Consider the following 18,050-nt stretch of genomic DNA (forward strand, 5'->3'; position numbering starts at 1 on the left):
ATAGTTGTTTGAGATATTCACACCTATTAGCAGCTAGTGTGTTAAATTTAAGTTCTAGTGTATTCCAAAAGACTTAGCTGAGCCACAGAAAGCACAAAAACAAGGACTCATTTCTGGAAACAAGAACAAAAGCAACCACAGAAGCAGGAGAAACTTAGAGGCACTATAGGTTCAGACTGATAACAGCTGAGTATCTTGTTTTCTCCATAAAGTAAAGGCAGTCTTCTAATACCAGGCTGAAAGACCTCATGAAATGAGAATGAGAAATTGCTTTTAGCAATCAGTATAGAATCAGAAGTGTAACATCAATCCTGCATGTCAGGTCTGCATATTACCTGTGGCTTGACCAAATTTAAAGAAATTAAAATACTTGTGGTAGCGCTGAAGAGATTCAGCAGGGGGGACTTAAGCATAAACCCAGTCTCATATGGTGGGAGTGAAGCCAGTGTGGGCAGGTCTGTGTGGGTAACTGTGCACAACCCAGTACATTGGTTGGTTCAGGCAGGTGACGGGGGGAGAATGGCTGGGCTGGCTGAGGTCACAAGGCACCAGAGAAAGGGAAATTTTGGGTCACCAAGTTTCTGTGGGGTAGCAGAGTGATCACTAACCGGACTTCTATGGGTTCTACTAGGGCTCACGCATCCTCCTCACTTTCTTGGTACCCAACCCAGAATATTGTGCCTTGGTTTGTAAAAGCATTGCAGCCTGTCATATATCTTTTGTTATGCTGTCATCCTTGGCACTTGGAGCAAATGAAGTACTCTATACTGCTATGGAAACAGCTATAAATGGCTATGCAAGCATTTCTTTTGTTGGTGTTCTGTTCTATCCCTTTGCTGCTTCAGAGAAATCTAATTTGCTTCCATCAGATGCTGGTTAAGGTTTTATTTCCACGCTGCAGCTTCTGAGAGTTACCTGTAGAGGAACAGTCATTACCCTTTTGTATGACTGAAGGTAACAGTGAATTTAATAAATAGGACCTGGACACCTGAGGAGGAAGATGGGGGAAGAGATTCTCCCTCTCTCTTTTTTTATGGAAATAAGCACAGCTAGACCATGAACTCCATCTACATCAGGCAGCTAGGTGATTGCAGTATGATAGCTTCATCAGAGTAACTGGGATAAACTGGCATTTTTAACTGTGAAAGGCACTTAAATTGATAATCTGGAATTACTTTGCCCCTTGAAGCTTCTCTGCTAGCTAACCATTTTCCTTTTCTGTACTTCCTTTTTTTGTTTCACCTTGCTTGATGCTTCCTAATTGAATTCAATTCTTACTGAGTTTGTTGCTTTTGATGTGGTGGTTTCTGTGCTTTCTTTTCACACATTGGGTTTCTGCTCTGTAAGAGCAATAAAGTTTAGCTTAGAAGTCTTGATCTGACCCAAGAATTCATTTTGCTGTACGTAGCAGAAAGACTGTAGATGTGTCTTTTGAAAGCCTTAAGTTTTCTAACATGCCTCTGTTGGGGGGTGAGGGGGATGTGTCTTTATCTCTTTTGAGCTAGAGGAGAAACATTTAATAATAGTTTCAGTCACCTCTCCAGTTGGCTGTTGTGTTTCATAATGAATTTGGTCTCCTGGTATTTAACAGTTGTTTTATCTTCATGCAATAGGGATGTAATTTGAAATTGAAATGGGTAATTGCAGTGGAGCTTTTCTTCTTCAGCTGCTGATTGAAATGAACTACTTTACCAATCCTGGTTGTGTTCAAGATTGTATCAAACTCTAGTGGGTAGTGTGTAGTTGCCAGGATGCTATTTAGCTGTGATGTCCCAGCTATAGTTGATTATTTGCCATAATGGAGGCTACATAAGTGTCAATTGCACATCTCTTGTAGTACTTTGTCAGATAACAGTATTTTTCCCAAAGGAGGATACCTTAAGAGATCGCTGTTTTCTTGTTTTTGTTTTGTTTTTTAACCTCTAAGTGCTTTGAGTACGGTTGCTCTCTTTCGTTAGTTTCACAAAAGTACTGGACACAGAAGAAACTGAGTCGAAATGGGAAGAGATAACATTCAGCTCAGTCTTTGTTTACTCAGTGTACTAGTATAGCAGTGTACTATCATCTGAAGTACTGGGAATCAGTAAATCAGTAGACATCCCAGCATCCCTGGTGTGTGGGTTAGCCAGGTGGAATGCTGAACTGGAGCTCCCAGTAGATCTCTTGGGTGGTTTTCCATAGCCTGGCTGCTCTGACTCCAGTGGGTTGGCACAATTGTCCAGTGCAGAGTGCTGTGCTGATGAGACAGGTTATGTTTTACCCTCCTGCCTGCTGCTTCTTTTTACTCTTCATTCTCTTTTGGTTACTTTTCTAGCTTCTATCTGCAAGGCTGCAGCTGGAACAGATACAGATGTCTTGTACTTCAGGTGTGTCAGGTTTCAGACAGGATAAAATCCTTTCTGGGAGACTTCTGAAAATTGACAAAAAATCCCCAACAGTTGCAAAGCCTAAGCTGTACTGGAGGGAAAGTGAAATTTCTAATGGAAAGCGAATAGTAAACCCAGTGTTTTTAAAATTCTATTTTGGCCGAAAGCTGCATGCCTGGAGTTTGAATTTTAGTCATAGGAATTAAAATCTCCCAGTGCTGTGCGGGAGGTGATTTGCTTGGGCACATTTAGAACTAAGTTCCATTCCTCTGTGGCTTAAAGTGCTGTGGGACAGTACTGGAAAGCTGCTTGTATCTTTTCTGGATCTAGATATATCCTTTCATAAAGCTATGAAGAGTTTGAAGGCTCTCCAGACTAGATAATTATCTAGTATATTTTCCAGATATTTACAACTTTCAGTTAAAATCCTCCATTTAAAACTTGATAGTGGGGGTGAAGCTATGTTCCAAGAACCACAAGCGGCTTTTTAGATTTAATCTCCTGTGTTTCAGTGTGTTGCTCCAGAAAAATGAGGCCTAGACTTTGTCAACAGTTTTGCAGAAGCCCTGGCTTCTGCAGTGAACTTGGGAGGTTTTCATCTCTGCGATGGAGGTTTTCTGAGAGTGGGTGCTGGAGAGAGGAAAATCATTTTTAGGTTTCATTCCACAGCAGAGCTGCAGCAGGCGTTTCACCCTTGTACACACCAGGCAGCTGGTGCTGGAGCAGGACTGGGTGAACTAATGGGATGATGACCCTTGACCTGAAGCTGAGCTGACTGCCCAGAACCGTTGGCACATGGAATGCAGGTGGGAACAGGCATCTCTTGTGGTGGAGAGCCGGTTAGTGATGCAGGTACCACCAGCGTGTGTGAAAGTTGTCCTGCCATCCTTGGGATGAGCCTTGTTTGCTTGCTGCTTTAGGGTAATTGAGTGCAGCTGTACACACATTTGTTTTCCCATCCAGTCTGCAAGAAGGGATTGTACAATATTAAATACAGTAGGTGTTACCCTATAATTAAAGCTTGAAGTGATATTTCTCTACACCATGTTTGTAGAGTCCCATGCTCTGTTTGGCAGTAGTGTGGGTGTCTCCATGATCTTTTGAGGAAATGAAGAATCAGGCTCTCTTTAAAATTGCTTAACTAGTCAGCAGTAGCACTCCAGGGACCTGATCTGCCTGAAAGTAAACCCCAGATTAGGCCAGTAAATCTTACAAACAATGTCATGTGGGCACAGGAACCTTAAGGGCACCACAAGGAGGTGTGTAAATGTTTGATGGTTGGAGGAAAGGGCATATTTCAGGAGCCAGATGGGTTCATTTGTGTGTGTTTCTATTGACTCTGACATGTTTTAAAATTGCTCTAACACAGGGCAGCGGAGTAGCCAGCACTTCAGGATGGCCTGCCCAAATGTGAAAACTCTAGTAGCAAAGTAATGCAATAAATGAGCCATTTCATGTTGTGTTCCTAAAGTGTAGCAGCAAACATTCAGCATCCAGTATATGGAAAACTGCTTTCCAGATTTCCTATTAAAATAGGTTTACTTACATATATAATATGGCTCTGACCAGGAATCTAAACCCATGCTGCAATAAACCAGGAAACTTCTGATTTTCCTAGCAGGAAAAGCTTGCCTTCTGCCCTTCTTGCTAGCTTGCAAGGGAAAGCTGCAGGTGAGTGAAAGTACCTTTGGTCTACCTTGTCTCCCAGCTGGAACTTCACTTAGGCAGGAGCAAAAAATGTGCCACAGAGGCTTAAAATGGTTGTTTTCAATCATTCGCACTTGACATCTTCTCAGCTGTAGTTATTACCTGTAACTGACCATGAGAGTTTGCAGAACAGTGTTTGCGTTTGACGTGGTTATGGATAAATGGCAATTTTAAGTGATGCGGCAAACATACCTTGAGTGCTATTCCCCAGAATCCAGATTTTCGGTTCAGTCCTAAAGGCACTATTGATATATAATTACATTTCTTCAAAGATACCTACTCAGTGTATGGAATTGGCCAGTTCTCACGCAAAGAAAGGAGCAAACCAAAATAAGGAGTTTTGGGGGCTGTGGTTTTTAGGTTTTCTGCTTTTTTTTTTTTTTTTTTTTTTTTTTTTTTTTTTTTTTTTTTGGCCTTCTTTTTTTATTGTAGGGGAAAACTGCTTTTAGCCCGTTAAAACTTATAATATTTCTGGGTTCTGTTTACAAGTTAAGTAATAAAGTAATTACAATAATTTACAAGTAATAAACCAATTCTGCTTGTGCTCCAAGTGTAGCAGAACTAACTCCTGTTAGTTCTCAAAGGCTGCCTGTGTAAGGACACACGTCAGAACAGAAGGACTGGGGAGAATTGTGTGGCTTTGAGTAGTCATGGACATGTTTTATGGAGACTGCTGTCTTAGTCATGCTCCTGTAACGGCAGTGGATGGTCTGCTTGACAGAGCGAGCTGAAGGGATGGCTCCTAAGTGGTGGCTGCAAATGCCAGGCTGGGTGATTCAGCTGAATGTGAGCATGCATGCCTTGTTGCATATTTAGACAGAGGAAGTTTAGTGGCAATATCCTCTCAAAGCAGAGCAGCAGAAATTAAGGTGTCCTTCACATGAAAAACTTGCAGGAGCCTTGAGAAATCTGTACCAGTAGAGTCCTTTAGAGGAACCAGACCTTCTACAGAGGTATGGAGGGGGCACGGTTCTCTTTCTAAACACATAATGAGGATATAGGAAACTAAATGGAGCTTTGCTGAGCTTTGTCCTGCCTTTTCCAGGCTTTTGAACAAAGCACAGGATCTCTGTGTTTATTGGCAGTTGCTGCTCACAGTCCAAGACTGTCTCCAGGCCTGCAGGACAGTGGATGTGGTGCACAGCCCTGGGCCAGAACTGCTTTGTCAGACCTCTGTCTACTCTTGAATGCTTTGCATTTTTTTACTCTATTAGTGGAGGAATTAACATTGAGAAGCCTAGATTGGTCAAAGCTCCTTTGTGGCCTTTTTTACATCATGAATTTTCACCACCCAAACTGAAGGCTTGTCTTGGCATGGCAAAACTATGATTTTTCTCTCCCCAAGCATTTTCTTAATGTGATGCTGTTCCTTGCTGTTGCCATGGTGCCAAGAAAGCTGTGTCAGATTAAAGATAATTTGGCTGTTTTGGTAAATTGCTCTGAGCACTGTGACTAAGTAGTGATAATCTCATTAAGTCACATTAAAACAAGCCAGAGCATTGGAGGGGGGGATTTTATGGTGGCCATCGGTGGGATGGTGGTGTATAAAGTGTGGTTAGTGCCGGTCTTAATTGTTGCCTCCTCTGAATTTGAATGCGGTTTAGGCTGAATGTTGGAAGTCTATATGTAGAAGGTTTGTTGCTTTATGTGGTACTTAGCCAGAATCACAGCTCACTAGATTATGTAAAAGCTTGGTTACAGGTGTCTTGTTCTCCCATAGGATGCTCACTCACAAGGCGAGGTGGTGGCATGCCTGGAAAAAGGCCTGGTAAAAGAGGCAGAGGAGACTGATCCTCGAATCCAGGTTTCTGATCAGTGTAAGAAAGCAATTCTTCGTGTAGCTGAACTCTCTTCTGATGACTTCCACCTGGACCGGCATCTCTACTTTGCGTGCCGAGATGACAGAGAGCGGTTCTGTGAAAATGTGAGTGCTTTCCTCTTCCTTTCTCTCTACAGTAATCCGTTAATAAAACCCAAAACCTCTCTGGAAAAAGCAATGGAAGGGAACTGTAGACTGGAGCCTGAGTATATTGTGTAATACTGAAAACAGACACCCTGTAACTGTCATTTTGCAATAATTGCAGTATTAAGTTCATTCACCCAACAAACACGCATTATTTCCAGTGGGTTAATGAATTGAATTGGCATAAATGGTTTAAGGGGCATGAGAGCTGGTGTGACAGGGAGTGGGGGAGGAAAGGCAGAGGTGAGTGACCACTCCCTTCTACAGCTGTGAGCTTTTGCACAAAGTAAGCCTGGTCTGACTGTACTTGCAGCACTTTTTATGCCTAGAGCATGAGCTGAAGAACTGCATTGTTCAGTAACAGCTTGTATTAGCTGAAAATTGTTACACTAAAAGAGTGATGGACATGGCCAGATTTTTTTAATGCAATAAAATGTAAAGGATTTTTATTGCATAGAAGCTATTGCTGTCATTTGAAATATTAAATATATTATTGGTTTAAAAACATTCTCCTCAGGTGTGGTTTAGCCTGCTCGTCAAATGTTACAAGTATTATCTTTAAGGGCAAATGTTACTGTTCTGTTTCACAGACTCAGGCTGGGGAAGGCCGAGTATACAAGTGCCTCTTTAATCACAAGTTTGAGGAATCAATGAGTGAAAAGGTATGTATCCTGGTGAGACAAATCCTTACCGCAAAAATCATCAGATCATTCCTCAGTCCAGGCTGCATTATTCTTTTCCAGTGTAAAAGAAAATGTCATCTTCGGAGCCAGATAATCGGCTGCTTTAACAAATGCTTTTACTTTGATATTTTTGTGTTTCAAGTTTCAGTCTTTCAAGTAAAGGATTTAAATAAATCAAAGCTTTTGGGTAGGTAATTTGGGGATGCAGACATGGAGCTCAAGTGGTAGCATTGTGATTGACTGTTTAAAGTAGTAGTCACAGTATGCTGAGGTAAGCCTTGGATAAATGGTGTTCTAATTTGTACAGATTAGAAACAAAAAGGAAGCTGTGTTTCCTTCACTTGTGTTTTTAAGGCTGTTTTCAAGCTTTAAAAACACAAGTGAAAGAAACACAGCACACTCTGTGTGGTACGTGGTTCAGTGACTGAAGTTTTCCTTCCAGTTTTCTTGAAGATGTGGTTTTCAACAACAGCAAAAAAAAGTTGTTCTAGAAAGCTAGTCCTGAAAAGTTTGAATTGGCATAGGTGCTTTGTTAAGGCAGCAGTGCCTTCAGTGATTTTGGAAGCAGCATCATAGTGTTTGGGATTATATAGATTATCTGTTGGAAAGGATATGAAGATGAGTATCTGTAAAGGTCTCCTCAAAGAAGATCTGCTGAAGGAGCCTGACTCAAGAGTGCTGGAGGGATCAGACTAATTTCTTTTTTGTTAAATGCATTAGCTGTCTGACAGCTTGGTTCCAATTAACAAATTCAAATCTGAACAAGTGATCGCTGAGGGCTTGAAACAAAGCTCCATTTTATAGAATTGTGTTACTGAAATGAACTGCTGCTGTTGCTTAACCTCTGTTTAGTTATACAGCGGCACTGGTAGTTTTTGAAGGGTATTTTCCATGATCAGCTGACTGAGGTATGAGTGTAAGATGTAGAGAGGTTACACCAAGCTGCAGCAGATGACTTTGTCGAGAGAGAGGGGTGGATGCTCTGAGGACGCAGTTTGCAGAGCAGAAGGAACACTAAATGTCGTTCTCACTCTTGTAGCTGCCAAGGTTGGACCATCTGCAAAGTCACTGGTTTTGTAGAAGCTGTTACCCAGCAAAGAGTCCCTCCTTGCCGATGGCGTCGGCTACTGCATACACATGTAGCCAGCAATAGCTGCTGGTGGGTGGCTTGCTTTGTGTCATCCAAAACTGGCTCCCATGCTGTATCCAGCCTTTCCCTGCTTCAGGCAATGAGGTATCTGCAAGCCTATATCTCCCTGTGTCCAGAGCTGTAAATTTGTCCTGTCCCATTGTCTGGGACTGCAGAGGACCATGAACAATGGAGTGAGAATATCTTGGAGTAGGGCTTTCCAGGTCCTCAGGTAGGTGTGGAAAGGAGGGGGCAAAGTCAAAAACCTGATGTAAGAAAGTGGGGAGTGGATTCTAGGACTTTCCTGTTTCTTGTGCCAAGATTGCTCCCTCTTCTCCCTGCTCTACATATTCACTGTTTTCCTTCCTTTCAAGTGGGCTGGGAATGGACAAATTTGCTTGAGCTATTCTGAGTTATCTGGTGCCCTCAGGTTTAATTTTCACATAATTTAAACCAAAAGCTATGAAGTGTAGCAGTGTTTTTACAGGTCCTCTTTTGGACGAAATTTAGAAGGTTGTTCTTGCAGCTGTTGGGTTCAGGTTTGGCCACAGTGCATCCTCATGAACCTCACCAGTTGTGGAAAATGGCTGGAAATTCCCACGGTTAGGCTGTTTTATCTGCTATCATCTGCTCAGCGCGTTGCGGATCAAATCCAAGAAACGCATTATTTTGTAAATGCAACTGGAAAAAGTTATTTCTTGAGGGCATGGGGTGAGCATGTACCACAGCTGGGATAAATGTCAGCAACTGCTCCTAGTTACCACGAATGAGTCACACTCTTCACAAAAAGCTGGATGAATGTGCAGTTTTGAGAACTGCTCTGCAGAGAGCTGCTCCCTTTGAAACCCCTGATCTGCTGACCTCGGTGTGCATTGTTAACTGTATGGTTTCAATGAGACAAATGAAATGTAACTGCAGTCCAGCTTAAACGTGTGTATTTAATAGCATCAGTTTTCTGAGATGCAACTTGAAAACTTGACAGCAGCTGGTCCAGCTCTCTCCCACCAGCTCACACAGAGGCTCATTCCACCATTCCGATGTGTCTCCTGCAGTGTCGTGATGCGCTGACGACCCGCCAGAAGCTGATTGCCCAAGACTACAAAGTCAGTTACTCGCTGGCCAAGTCCTGTAAGAGTGACCTGAAGAAATACCGCTGTAATGTGGAGAACCTGCCCCGCTCTCGGGAAGCCCGGCTTTCCTATCTGTTGATGTGCTTAGAGTCTGCTGTGCACAGAGGTAAGTGAAATTCAAGACTTGCTGGGACCTTGATTCAAATTCAGGGACCTTCAGCTTCAGCATGTATTTACAGTCCACTTCTCCTTTGTCCAAACTTTGTTTCAAAGGCAAATTTCCTCATCACGGTGCTTTCATCCCTGTTGTTTTGTCGATCAGAATAGTTGAGTAAACCCCTCTGCCACTGACTCCTTTTGTGCAGAGGCAAGAAGTTTAAAATGCAAAATAGCAAATCCCACTTGGACTGCTGATATGTAGTTGCAAATCCTTCTATTCACTGTGAATTCAAGCAGCTCTTTTCCTCTATTGTGTAGTAAGCATTCAATATGCTACAAGGTTAAAACACAGAATAGAGAACCTGTTTATCCTCACTCAGGGAAAACCAGGGATACTCAGTCTTCTGCCTGCTGTAAATAACGTTTTTTCTTGCGGTTCAGTAGCCTGAGTAAATGCCTTAATTTCTCTGACTCTGGTTTTTCCCTATATAGAAAGAAGGTAAGTGTGAGAATATTATTTTTGTTCATTTGAGTTAATGTAAGCTGGAGGTGTCCTAACACCGGCTGCTGTCTCCAAAGGCAATTTAGAAGGCTCAATGCAGCTGGACCATGCTAAAGGTTCTCTGAAATTGCTATAATGTGAAACAATGTGTTACATCCTCTAGGTCTGCGCTGGAGAACTGCTTGTTTTTCCTCTTGGCATGAAGCTGGGTGGTTTCAGAGTGAGCAGCAGGGCTGCATACTGCAGTGCCTCTGGCATGGGATGGAAAGGCTGCCATAATTCCATAAGCAGTCTGCATTTTTGAGTTTGAATAACTCATTGCTTCCGATTGATGTGGAGATGATGTGCCCTGTTTGTAGAAAAGTTGTGGGTTTGACTTCTCCCTGCAGTAGGGCAGGTGGTTTCCTGAATTGCATGCAGAAAACTGCTGTTCAGCTATTTAATTTCATGGTGGAACAGGTTCTGCAGTGTCTCATGCATGAGGCATAGCCCAGGAGGAACACTAATTGTTCCACACGGCACCACGTGCATGTGTTACAATGCCTGGCAGCCCCTGTTGGGGTGTCCTCTGTTCCATGAGATGTTGTGCACATATAAATAGGTTGTGATGGGGACTGCAGGAAAGCTTATAGCAGATCTAAGCATTTGCTACAGCAAGATTTCTGTGCAGCTGCTGTAGTTTGTTGGACGCTCCATGTACACTCCTGTTTAAGTCTGAGTTTTGACTTCCCGAGCATTTATGTGCTATTGCCCTAGAGAATCTTTTCCTTGGAGAAAATGTTTAACCTGCTGTCCAAACAAATTCCTCTCCCAGTTACATACCAAGCTGGCAAACCTACCAAAGGGGACTTCTGCAGTGGAAGAAAGAGCCCTTGAGCATATGGGGAAAAGCTGACTTGTGCTACAGAACTGCAGATCCATGAGTGTTTTCAGCTGTTCTTCAGAAGCAACTCCTGTAATATGAAATCCAAAATCCTAACCTTTCAGGCATTCTTTTTAAAAAAAACCTGTGTTAAATCCTAGACTGGCTATAGTTTACAGGGTTATTTAAATGATGGGAGCGACCACAAGCACCGCTTGATTCCTCAGCACAAATGCTTCAGCACATTTTTTTTAGTCTGGTGGTGTTCAGAGTGTGGGCATTGTCCCTGCTCTTCCAACACGCTGGTAGCACGGGTCAAGAAGGGCTCTGCTAAGCATTGAAACTAAATCACATCATCTTCTCTTGGCTCAGGTCGACAGGTGAGCAGCGAGTGCCAGGGTGAAATGCTGGATTACCGGCGCATGCTGATGGAAGACTTCTCGCTGAGCCCAGAAATCATCCTGAGCTGCCGAGGGGAGATCGAGCACCACTGCTCCGGCCTCCACCGCAAAGGCCGCACCCTGCACTGCCTGATGAAAGTCGTCCGGGGCGAAAAGGGGAACGTCGGCCTCAGCTGTCAGCAGGCAGTAAGGAGCTTTTCTATCACTTCACTTGCAGTTTGCTCAGTTGGTAGAAGCATTGATTTGTCTGTCAACGTTTTACCTTGCGATGGAGGTTCTGCTGAAGTCAGCCTGGCTCTGCTGGGTGCCACTGAATGCTGGAAGCAGTTGTGTAATTGCCATGCTGTGAGCTTGGTATGTAGCAGCGCATCAGTAAGGGTGGTGTTTTTCCTCTCAAAAAATACATTTTGGATTGGTTTTCTATTGGATCTTCTGTAGTTCTTCTCCACTAGCTTTGAAGTAATGGAATTCTCTCCTGGGTGCAAGATGTAGAGAAACTTGCCTTTTATATTTCTAAAACATTCCTTGTCCTTCCCTTTTCCCCCTGTGCCCTGTTCTTGGAAATGCACGAAACCTTTCAAAGCACCTTCCCACTCAGTTTTATTTTTGCTATTTCATTCAGCTTTAATGATGGAAATGGAACTTCAGGGACAGGCAGGTACAGCAGACTGCTGTGTGTTGAGGTACTTGCAGCCAGTGAAGGAAATGTCATTTTCCTCCAAAATACCTCTGTAAAATGGAATATTTCTTTTGCCTTTTTTATCTCCATTTTGGCCCAAATACATCCTGTTTATCATTTCTTTAAATTGAAAACAATTTCATTTTTGTTCAAACTCATTAGTGCTTTTTAATATGAAATTACATTTCTCTACTTAGTACTTGGTTTTAATGACCCATGAGCTCAAAAAAAGTGACATCAATGATAAAAATGGTAAGGGAGAGTTAGTGATGATGTAGGAATTTGGGGAGATGTGCACTCTTGACTTCTTTTAATAAACAGAACCACCATTCTCAACATTTTTCTTTTAAATGTAGTTTAAAACTTGAGCCTCTAGCAATGCCAGTTTGTGTGAATTATCAAAGATAAATTAATATCTGTAAAATTTTTGTAAGTCATAGGGTGCTTTTGCGATGAAGCTTATTTCTGCATAAATACCAGGTGTACTGAGGCAGCAGCTGTACAGTTTGAGTCATTCCTGCGGAGATCTGTAGTGCATGACTTATGCTTTGCAACCTTTGTGTGAAAAACTGAATATTTGTTTCTGTTTGAATATGAAATTGAAACTGCTGCTTCAGAATTTCATTATTTGCAAATATTCATAAGATCAGTTAATCTTGGGAATAACTTTTAGATCATGACATGCATGTTCAGAAGAAGTCATAAGTCAAAACAAGAGGCCCCCAAAAGTGATATGAGATTTCCGACTTTCAGAGAAAAATATCTTTAGAAATTTAGGGCAAGTTTGGAGATTTTTTTAGTTCTCTTATACTTAAGATACTGCTTTATTTTTGTACAGTAAGTTGATACAGTAGTAAATAGGATTGTCCATGAGTCCCCTTCCAGTTAAATATGTTTTGTTCTCTGGGCAAAGGTCTGCAGAAAGCAAATTAGGTGTTGATTTTATAGCTACATTCAGCTTGTCTGGATTTTTATGGGCAAGAAGAAATAGATGATTGCAAGAACAGGATAAACATTCTGATGTTCTGAGTTTCTGAACACTGACACAGTGCTATTTTATGGCTGCCTACCACTTTTGAAGTACTAAATAATTTACTGTTCTTATTTTTTTGTATTTGAATGGTAAGCGTTGTCTCAGCTGTCAGTGGCTTTGTTGTGTTTTGACTTATTGTATTAGAGTGAGCTTTCTGCTTTTACCTTAAAAGGGAGATAAAATATCTTTGCAAGGAAGAGAATGTTGCATGAAACTCTTCCAGGTACCGTGCAACTTGGGCTAGAGACTTCAACTGCTTGTCACATGATGTTGGCCCATATGGCAAGCCCTGAAGAAGAGAAATTAGACATCCATCCTTCAGAGTAATCTGGAGCCTTTTCAGTTCTTTTTGGGTACCTAAACAGCAACTTTGATGTGGGGTTCTGGTGTGGCTCTTGATGGTGGAAGAGTTTTCTATGGTACCCCTACATTTTCACCTGCAGGAAGAGAGGAGAACAGTACAGGTGCTCTGGGGTGGTCTCAGCAGAGCTTGCTGCAGTGCTTTGGGTCCATCTCCAGTTGTTGTCTTTTCTATAGAGTCAAAAACTCACATACTTGTGCTTTTAGCAGTATCATTCTCTAATGCTAATACAGCACCTTGATTTCTTGGCTAACTCAAAGCAAGAAGTGTTGTCCTGAAATTCTTCCTTATGGAAGCTCTATGACCAGACATACCTGCCTAGAAAGTTTGCCAGAGGCAATTGGAAGGGCAAATATCTAATTTGGATCTGGTTTTCCTTACTGTCCCATCTGTGAAGGTTTGCTCTGATTCTGCTTGTCTTATGAAAGGAAGATGTTTGCCCATCTGCCAGAAACAATATAAAGAATCCTAAAACAACAAAACACAACCAAAGAACCTCCATTTTATTTTCCTGCAAGAGTGTTGACTCACACCCTTTCCTGCAGGTGGATTATGAGTGATTATTTGTATTGAAAATTTTGAACAAAATGCATTCTTAGACATTCTCAAACCCCAGTATTTTAACTGGAGAAGTTCCATTTCTTGTGAGACGCCTCAGTCAGAGTGATCTTGCAGGTGAGAGTCTGTGCTCACACCTAACTGCTGTTGTGCAGAAAGCACATCCAGACCCAAGTGTCAGAGCTTTGTGGAGGTTTAGTCTCAGTTTGAACAGTGAACTTGCCAAAATGCTAAAGCCCTGTGAATGCTAGAGGAGCAGTGGCTCTCTGTAAGTGGTTTGGCCTAAGTTAAAAAGAAAACCTCTGGGTGTGTGCTGAGCCTCATCCTGCCAAACCATGCACATAAGGGATCCTGCCCACAGGGAAGGGTGGGTGTGCCCTGTGGTGAGTCATCAGGTAGGAGATACTGTGTCACTTAATTTTGAGCATCAGCCCTTCAAAGGTCTGCAGCTGGACTGGCAGGGTCTAGCACCTCTGGTGTTGCTTGGTGAAAGAAATGTTTTATATTAGAGCTGTTGACAAATTGTTTTTCAAATGTGTGGCTTCTATGTTGCCCTGGTCTTACCTTTGGGGTTTTTTCTGTTTAGACCTTTGAGTGTATAAAACTCCAATCCCTGCTTAAAGGGCATGTATTTCTTGCCTTCAGCTTCTAATACAGCTGTTAAATTGGTAGTTCATTGTTAATTTAGTTCCATGTCCAGGATAAAAGTTCAGAGCATTGTAAAGTTTATCCAGCTGCTTTTCAACTATGAGGGTTTGTTGTGTGAGGGAGGAAAATCCTATACAACCTTCACTTTTATGACTGGTACCAAATTATTCCTCCTTCCCTGCAGTCAAGGCAGATGGCTTGGTGCTGCACAATGTGCATGTGGTTGAGAATTAAGATTGGGAATTCTGCAGTAGTGCCCAAAACAGGATGGAGGGATAAGGAGGTGCTTCAATGCTTCTGAGCTGTTGTACCCGGTATACTTTGACCTCTTCCACTTGATAGCAACAAAAATACCAATTAACTGAGACCTGAAAAAGAATCCTGCCTACATAATGCTCTGGCCAGTTTATTTAATCTCTTTGTGTAAGAAAGTATTGGGTTTGAGGTTCTATTACCCATCTTTTTGATATGTAAGTCGTCTGACTTGAAGTAATCCCAGCATTTTACACACTGAGTATTCCCCATCCATGCAGTCTGTGTGAGTCTCTGCACCAGCAAACCCACAATATTGTCCTTCCTCTTGCAGTGGCTCTTACAAAGTTTGTAAAGAATACATCCAGTTAAGGTTTGACCTTAAGGTTCTGTTTGTCCACTGTCAGACTGCTTGTCACATGATGTTGGCTTGTCACATTGACGTTGGAGATGTATAAAATGCTTCTTTAATTTTTATTTTTTTTTAATGAAAATATCCCACAAAGTTTTGATAGACAGTGCTCTTCTCAGCTGCCTGCATCCCTTAGAAGCTGAGCCTGGGCATAATTAAGAGCGAGTTGCAGGAAATCCTGTGTTCCTCCCAGGCAATCTGTGGTCTCTCCTCATGACTGCAAGTTTCCTATTGGACAAGTGGTGCTAGCTTGTATTTTCTCCAGTTCTCTGATGCTTTTTTCTTGCCTGTGTTTTGTGGTGTTAAGGCTTTGCTCCTGAGAGTTTCCTGGATGGTGTTTAGGTGCAGACTTTGACAGGTGGAGAATAAAATTATAACTGTGCTTTTGATTTAGTCGGGCTGAGGGCCAGTGACGAAAATCTTTAACTGTCAAGATATTAAGAGCATATAGACTATTTGATATTGGTGTACAGTTGCCTTCTCGGCAACCTCTCTGGTTTTTCTTCCCCTTCAAATTTATCAGCTGAAAATGTTTGCCTGCCCAATGATGATACCAGTCTGCTTTCCATGAGTCCTTGGAAATCCACAGCTTGATGGAAAATGAGGTGGGGCTTGAGGATCCTTGGCTGAGTTATGGTCCAGAAGCTACCCTTGAGCCAAGCCTGAGATTTACCAAAATTCTCTTCCCCTGGCCCAGCAGGCACCTCCCAAGTTTATGTTCAGATGATACGGACTGTGTCCACATTTGATTTTGTAACATAGTGCTAAACATGCTAAATGATGTTTCCTTATTAATAAGAGAGAATTGTTTTTTTGCAGCTTTTGTCAGAATAGTTGTTTCACAGAAAGAAAAGACTTGAGGGAACTGTTCATACTGTATTTACCTATGACAACTGGAAGTATTTAGAAGACATAAAGACAGTGCTGAAATATCAGCTTTGGGTCAGCACACCTGATCTCTAAATCTTTGGAATACTTTTGTTTTTATTTTTCACTTACTCTGTGACTTCTCTTAAGTGGTTAAAATATGATGTCCTGGATTTATTTGATTCCTTAGACACACACACACACACAAACACACCCTAAAAAAATGTGTGCTATAGACCCTGACTTCCAAAAGCTTGAGCAGCCTTCCCTGAGAAAATGTTACTTCATGGGACATCAGAACAGGAAACTTTATCCTGTATTTCAATAAAACTTTTGTGTCCTCTCCAGACAATTAAAAAACAGGTTTATACTTTGTAGATAGGCACACGATCTTTAGACATTGATTCAGGTTTCAGTTGTAAATAGTATTCATGAAAACACAAAAATTTAGTGTGTTTGGTATTGTCAGCCTTATGGAATGAGGCTACTATCAAGGCTTAAGATAGATCAAAAATACAGTAGGCAAATCAAAATTGACCTGTTCTATTCTGTAAATTGGTATGTAAATAATCCAAGTTTACAGCTGACCTTCAGTGTAACTGGTCTCATACAACGTTCCTGGGCTACTTCATAATGATAATTAGGGTCCAGCAGTGCTGGCGTTGGCAGCACAAGCTCTTGAAATAAAACACTACAGAGCAGAGTTCATACATCATGGTGTTGTTACTGGCATAGAATTGCCACACTGAGAGGTTGTAAGTGCTCTTATTTATGTCTTTTAACATTTGTTTCCCTATCCACAATTCCTTTCTTCCAGCTTCAAACCCTGATTCAGGAAACGGACCCCGGTGCCGATTATCGCATCGACCGTGCGCTGAACGAGGCCTGCGAGTCGGTGATACAGACAGCCTGCAAGCACATACGGTCTGGAGACCCCATGTAGGTGCCTCTCAGTCAGAATTGGTGCTTTTTTTCCTGTTGGGCATCCATGAAGGTTGTGAGGCTGACCAGTAGCCACTAAAACCTGTCCAGACTAGTGACTCCTGACCAGTCTTACAGGGCTACACTGAGCTGTCTCCATTCTTGCTGTACAAGCAGGCCAGCATTTTTATAGAAGGACTAGTTTGGCACTGGTGAAGGGTGTAGCTTTCACAGGCATGTGGACTTAGGTTTGTAATGTTTGATGTGCTAATTTATCAAACTATGTAAGTCTCAAGCAATGTCATGAAGTGACAAACCTGGAAATGCCAGGTAAGCAAACACATACTGCGGAGACACGTGTCTCCATTGTCTTCAGGTCTGATTATATGTTCTCCCCTGGGCCAGATTTTCTATGGAATGCTCCTTATGATTTTGTTGTATATCAGACTTGCTGAGATAACTAAAACAATGGAATATAAGAGGGTACAAATCTGATATACACTGGTTTTAGATGTAATCTTGTTGAAGGAAGAGAAGAATCTTCACTGAGTTTGAACATCTTATCTATGGTTCACTGGAAGACTGATTTGGTAACACTAGCTGTTACAGGGAGGCTCAGCATGATTTTAACAGTCTGTGGCCTGGCTTTTTCTTCTGTTTGCAGGATTCTGTCTTGCCTGATGGAGCACTTGTATACTGAGAAAATGGTAGAAGACTGTGAGCATAGGCTCCTGGAGCTCCAGTATTTTATATCTCGTGACTGGAAGTGAGTACTGTAAAGCAAGATTTACCTTCACATGATGTTTGTATTAAGTGTTTGTATGCATTAGCAGTTCCTTGTAAAATGGTATAGTTTGTGCTTGTTCAGAAGAGGACTTCCAAGTATTTCAGGTCTGTAGGATGTTAATGCTTGTGTAGAACACTAAAAGCAAAAGCTGCTTAGAAAAGATGTGGTGCCACTTAAATCTGGTACTCTTTTAAGAAGTGATGCATCCTTAAAAAGTACTGAAGTTTGAGCTCCAAAATTTGTTGCATCTTTTAATTAAAGAATTCTGTCAGACCATATTGAAGTCAAAGGCCACTTTCTCTGCAGGTGGCAGACAGTTGTATCTGCTCTAAGTGCTACAGTATGGAACTTAAGGAAACCAAGTTTTTAAGTAAAACAAAGACTCACTGTGTGAGAAGCTTCCTGCCTCCATTTCTGCCTTTTTTCAAATTCTCTAAGTGTGATTACAGCCTGTAGAGCAGATGTAATACTCTTCAGAGCACTACTTTTCCATCTTTCTCATCCAGAGATGGCAGTGCTTTGTTTTAAATACATACAAAGCCCCTTGTGTCAGTGTTGGTTAGGATGAGGAGAGAATAAATTTGATAAACATGACCAGTGAGGAAAGAATAAGTGTTTGGCTTGTCTTCTAAAGAAGATTGAGAGGTGAGGAAATAGAGTACATTAAATGGGGTTACTGCTAGAAATTGA

At 41.8% G+C, this 18,050-nt stretch overlaps 1 protein-coding gene across 1 annotated transcript in view; it reads left to right on the forward strand.

Annotated features, from left to right (window-relative positions):
* Positions 1–18,050, forward strand: part of GLG1 (golgi glycoprotein 1) — an 83,077-nt gene that overhangs the window by 45,532 nt on the left and 19,495 nt on the right. Inside the window, exons 5-10 of the mRNA XM_066194435.1 lie at positions 5,794–5,997; positions 6,627–6,698; positions 8,901–9,084; positions 10,814–11,028; positions 16,470–16,591; positions 17,238–17,339. Coding sequence (XP_066050532.1) covers positions 5,794–5,997; positions 6,627–6,698; positions 8,901–9,084; positions 10,814–11,028; positions 16,470–16,591; positions 17,238–17,339 — 899 coding nt within the window. The remainder of the gene's footprint in view (positions 1–5,793; positions 5,998–6,626; positions 6,699–8,900; positions 9,085–10,813; positions 11,029–16,469; positions 16,592–17,237; positions 17,340–18,050) is intronic.

This window comes from Chamaea fasciata, unplaced genomic scaffold (assembly GCF_029207755.1).
Source record: "Chamaea fasciata isolate MVZ Bird 193981 ecotype frontalis unplaced genomic scaffold, bChaFas1.0.hap1 SCAF_12, whole genome shotgun sequence".
NCBI classification, from domain to species: Eukaryota; Metazoa; Chordata; class Aves; order Passeriformes; family Sylviidae; genus Chamaea; species Chamaea fasciata.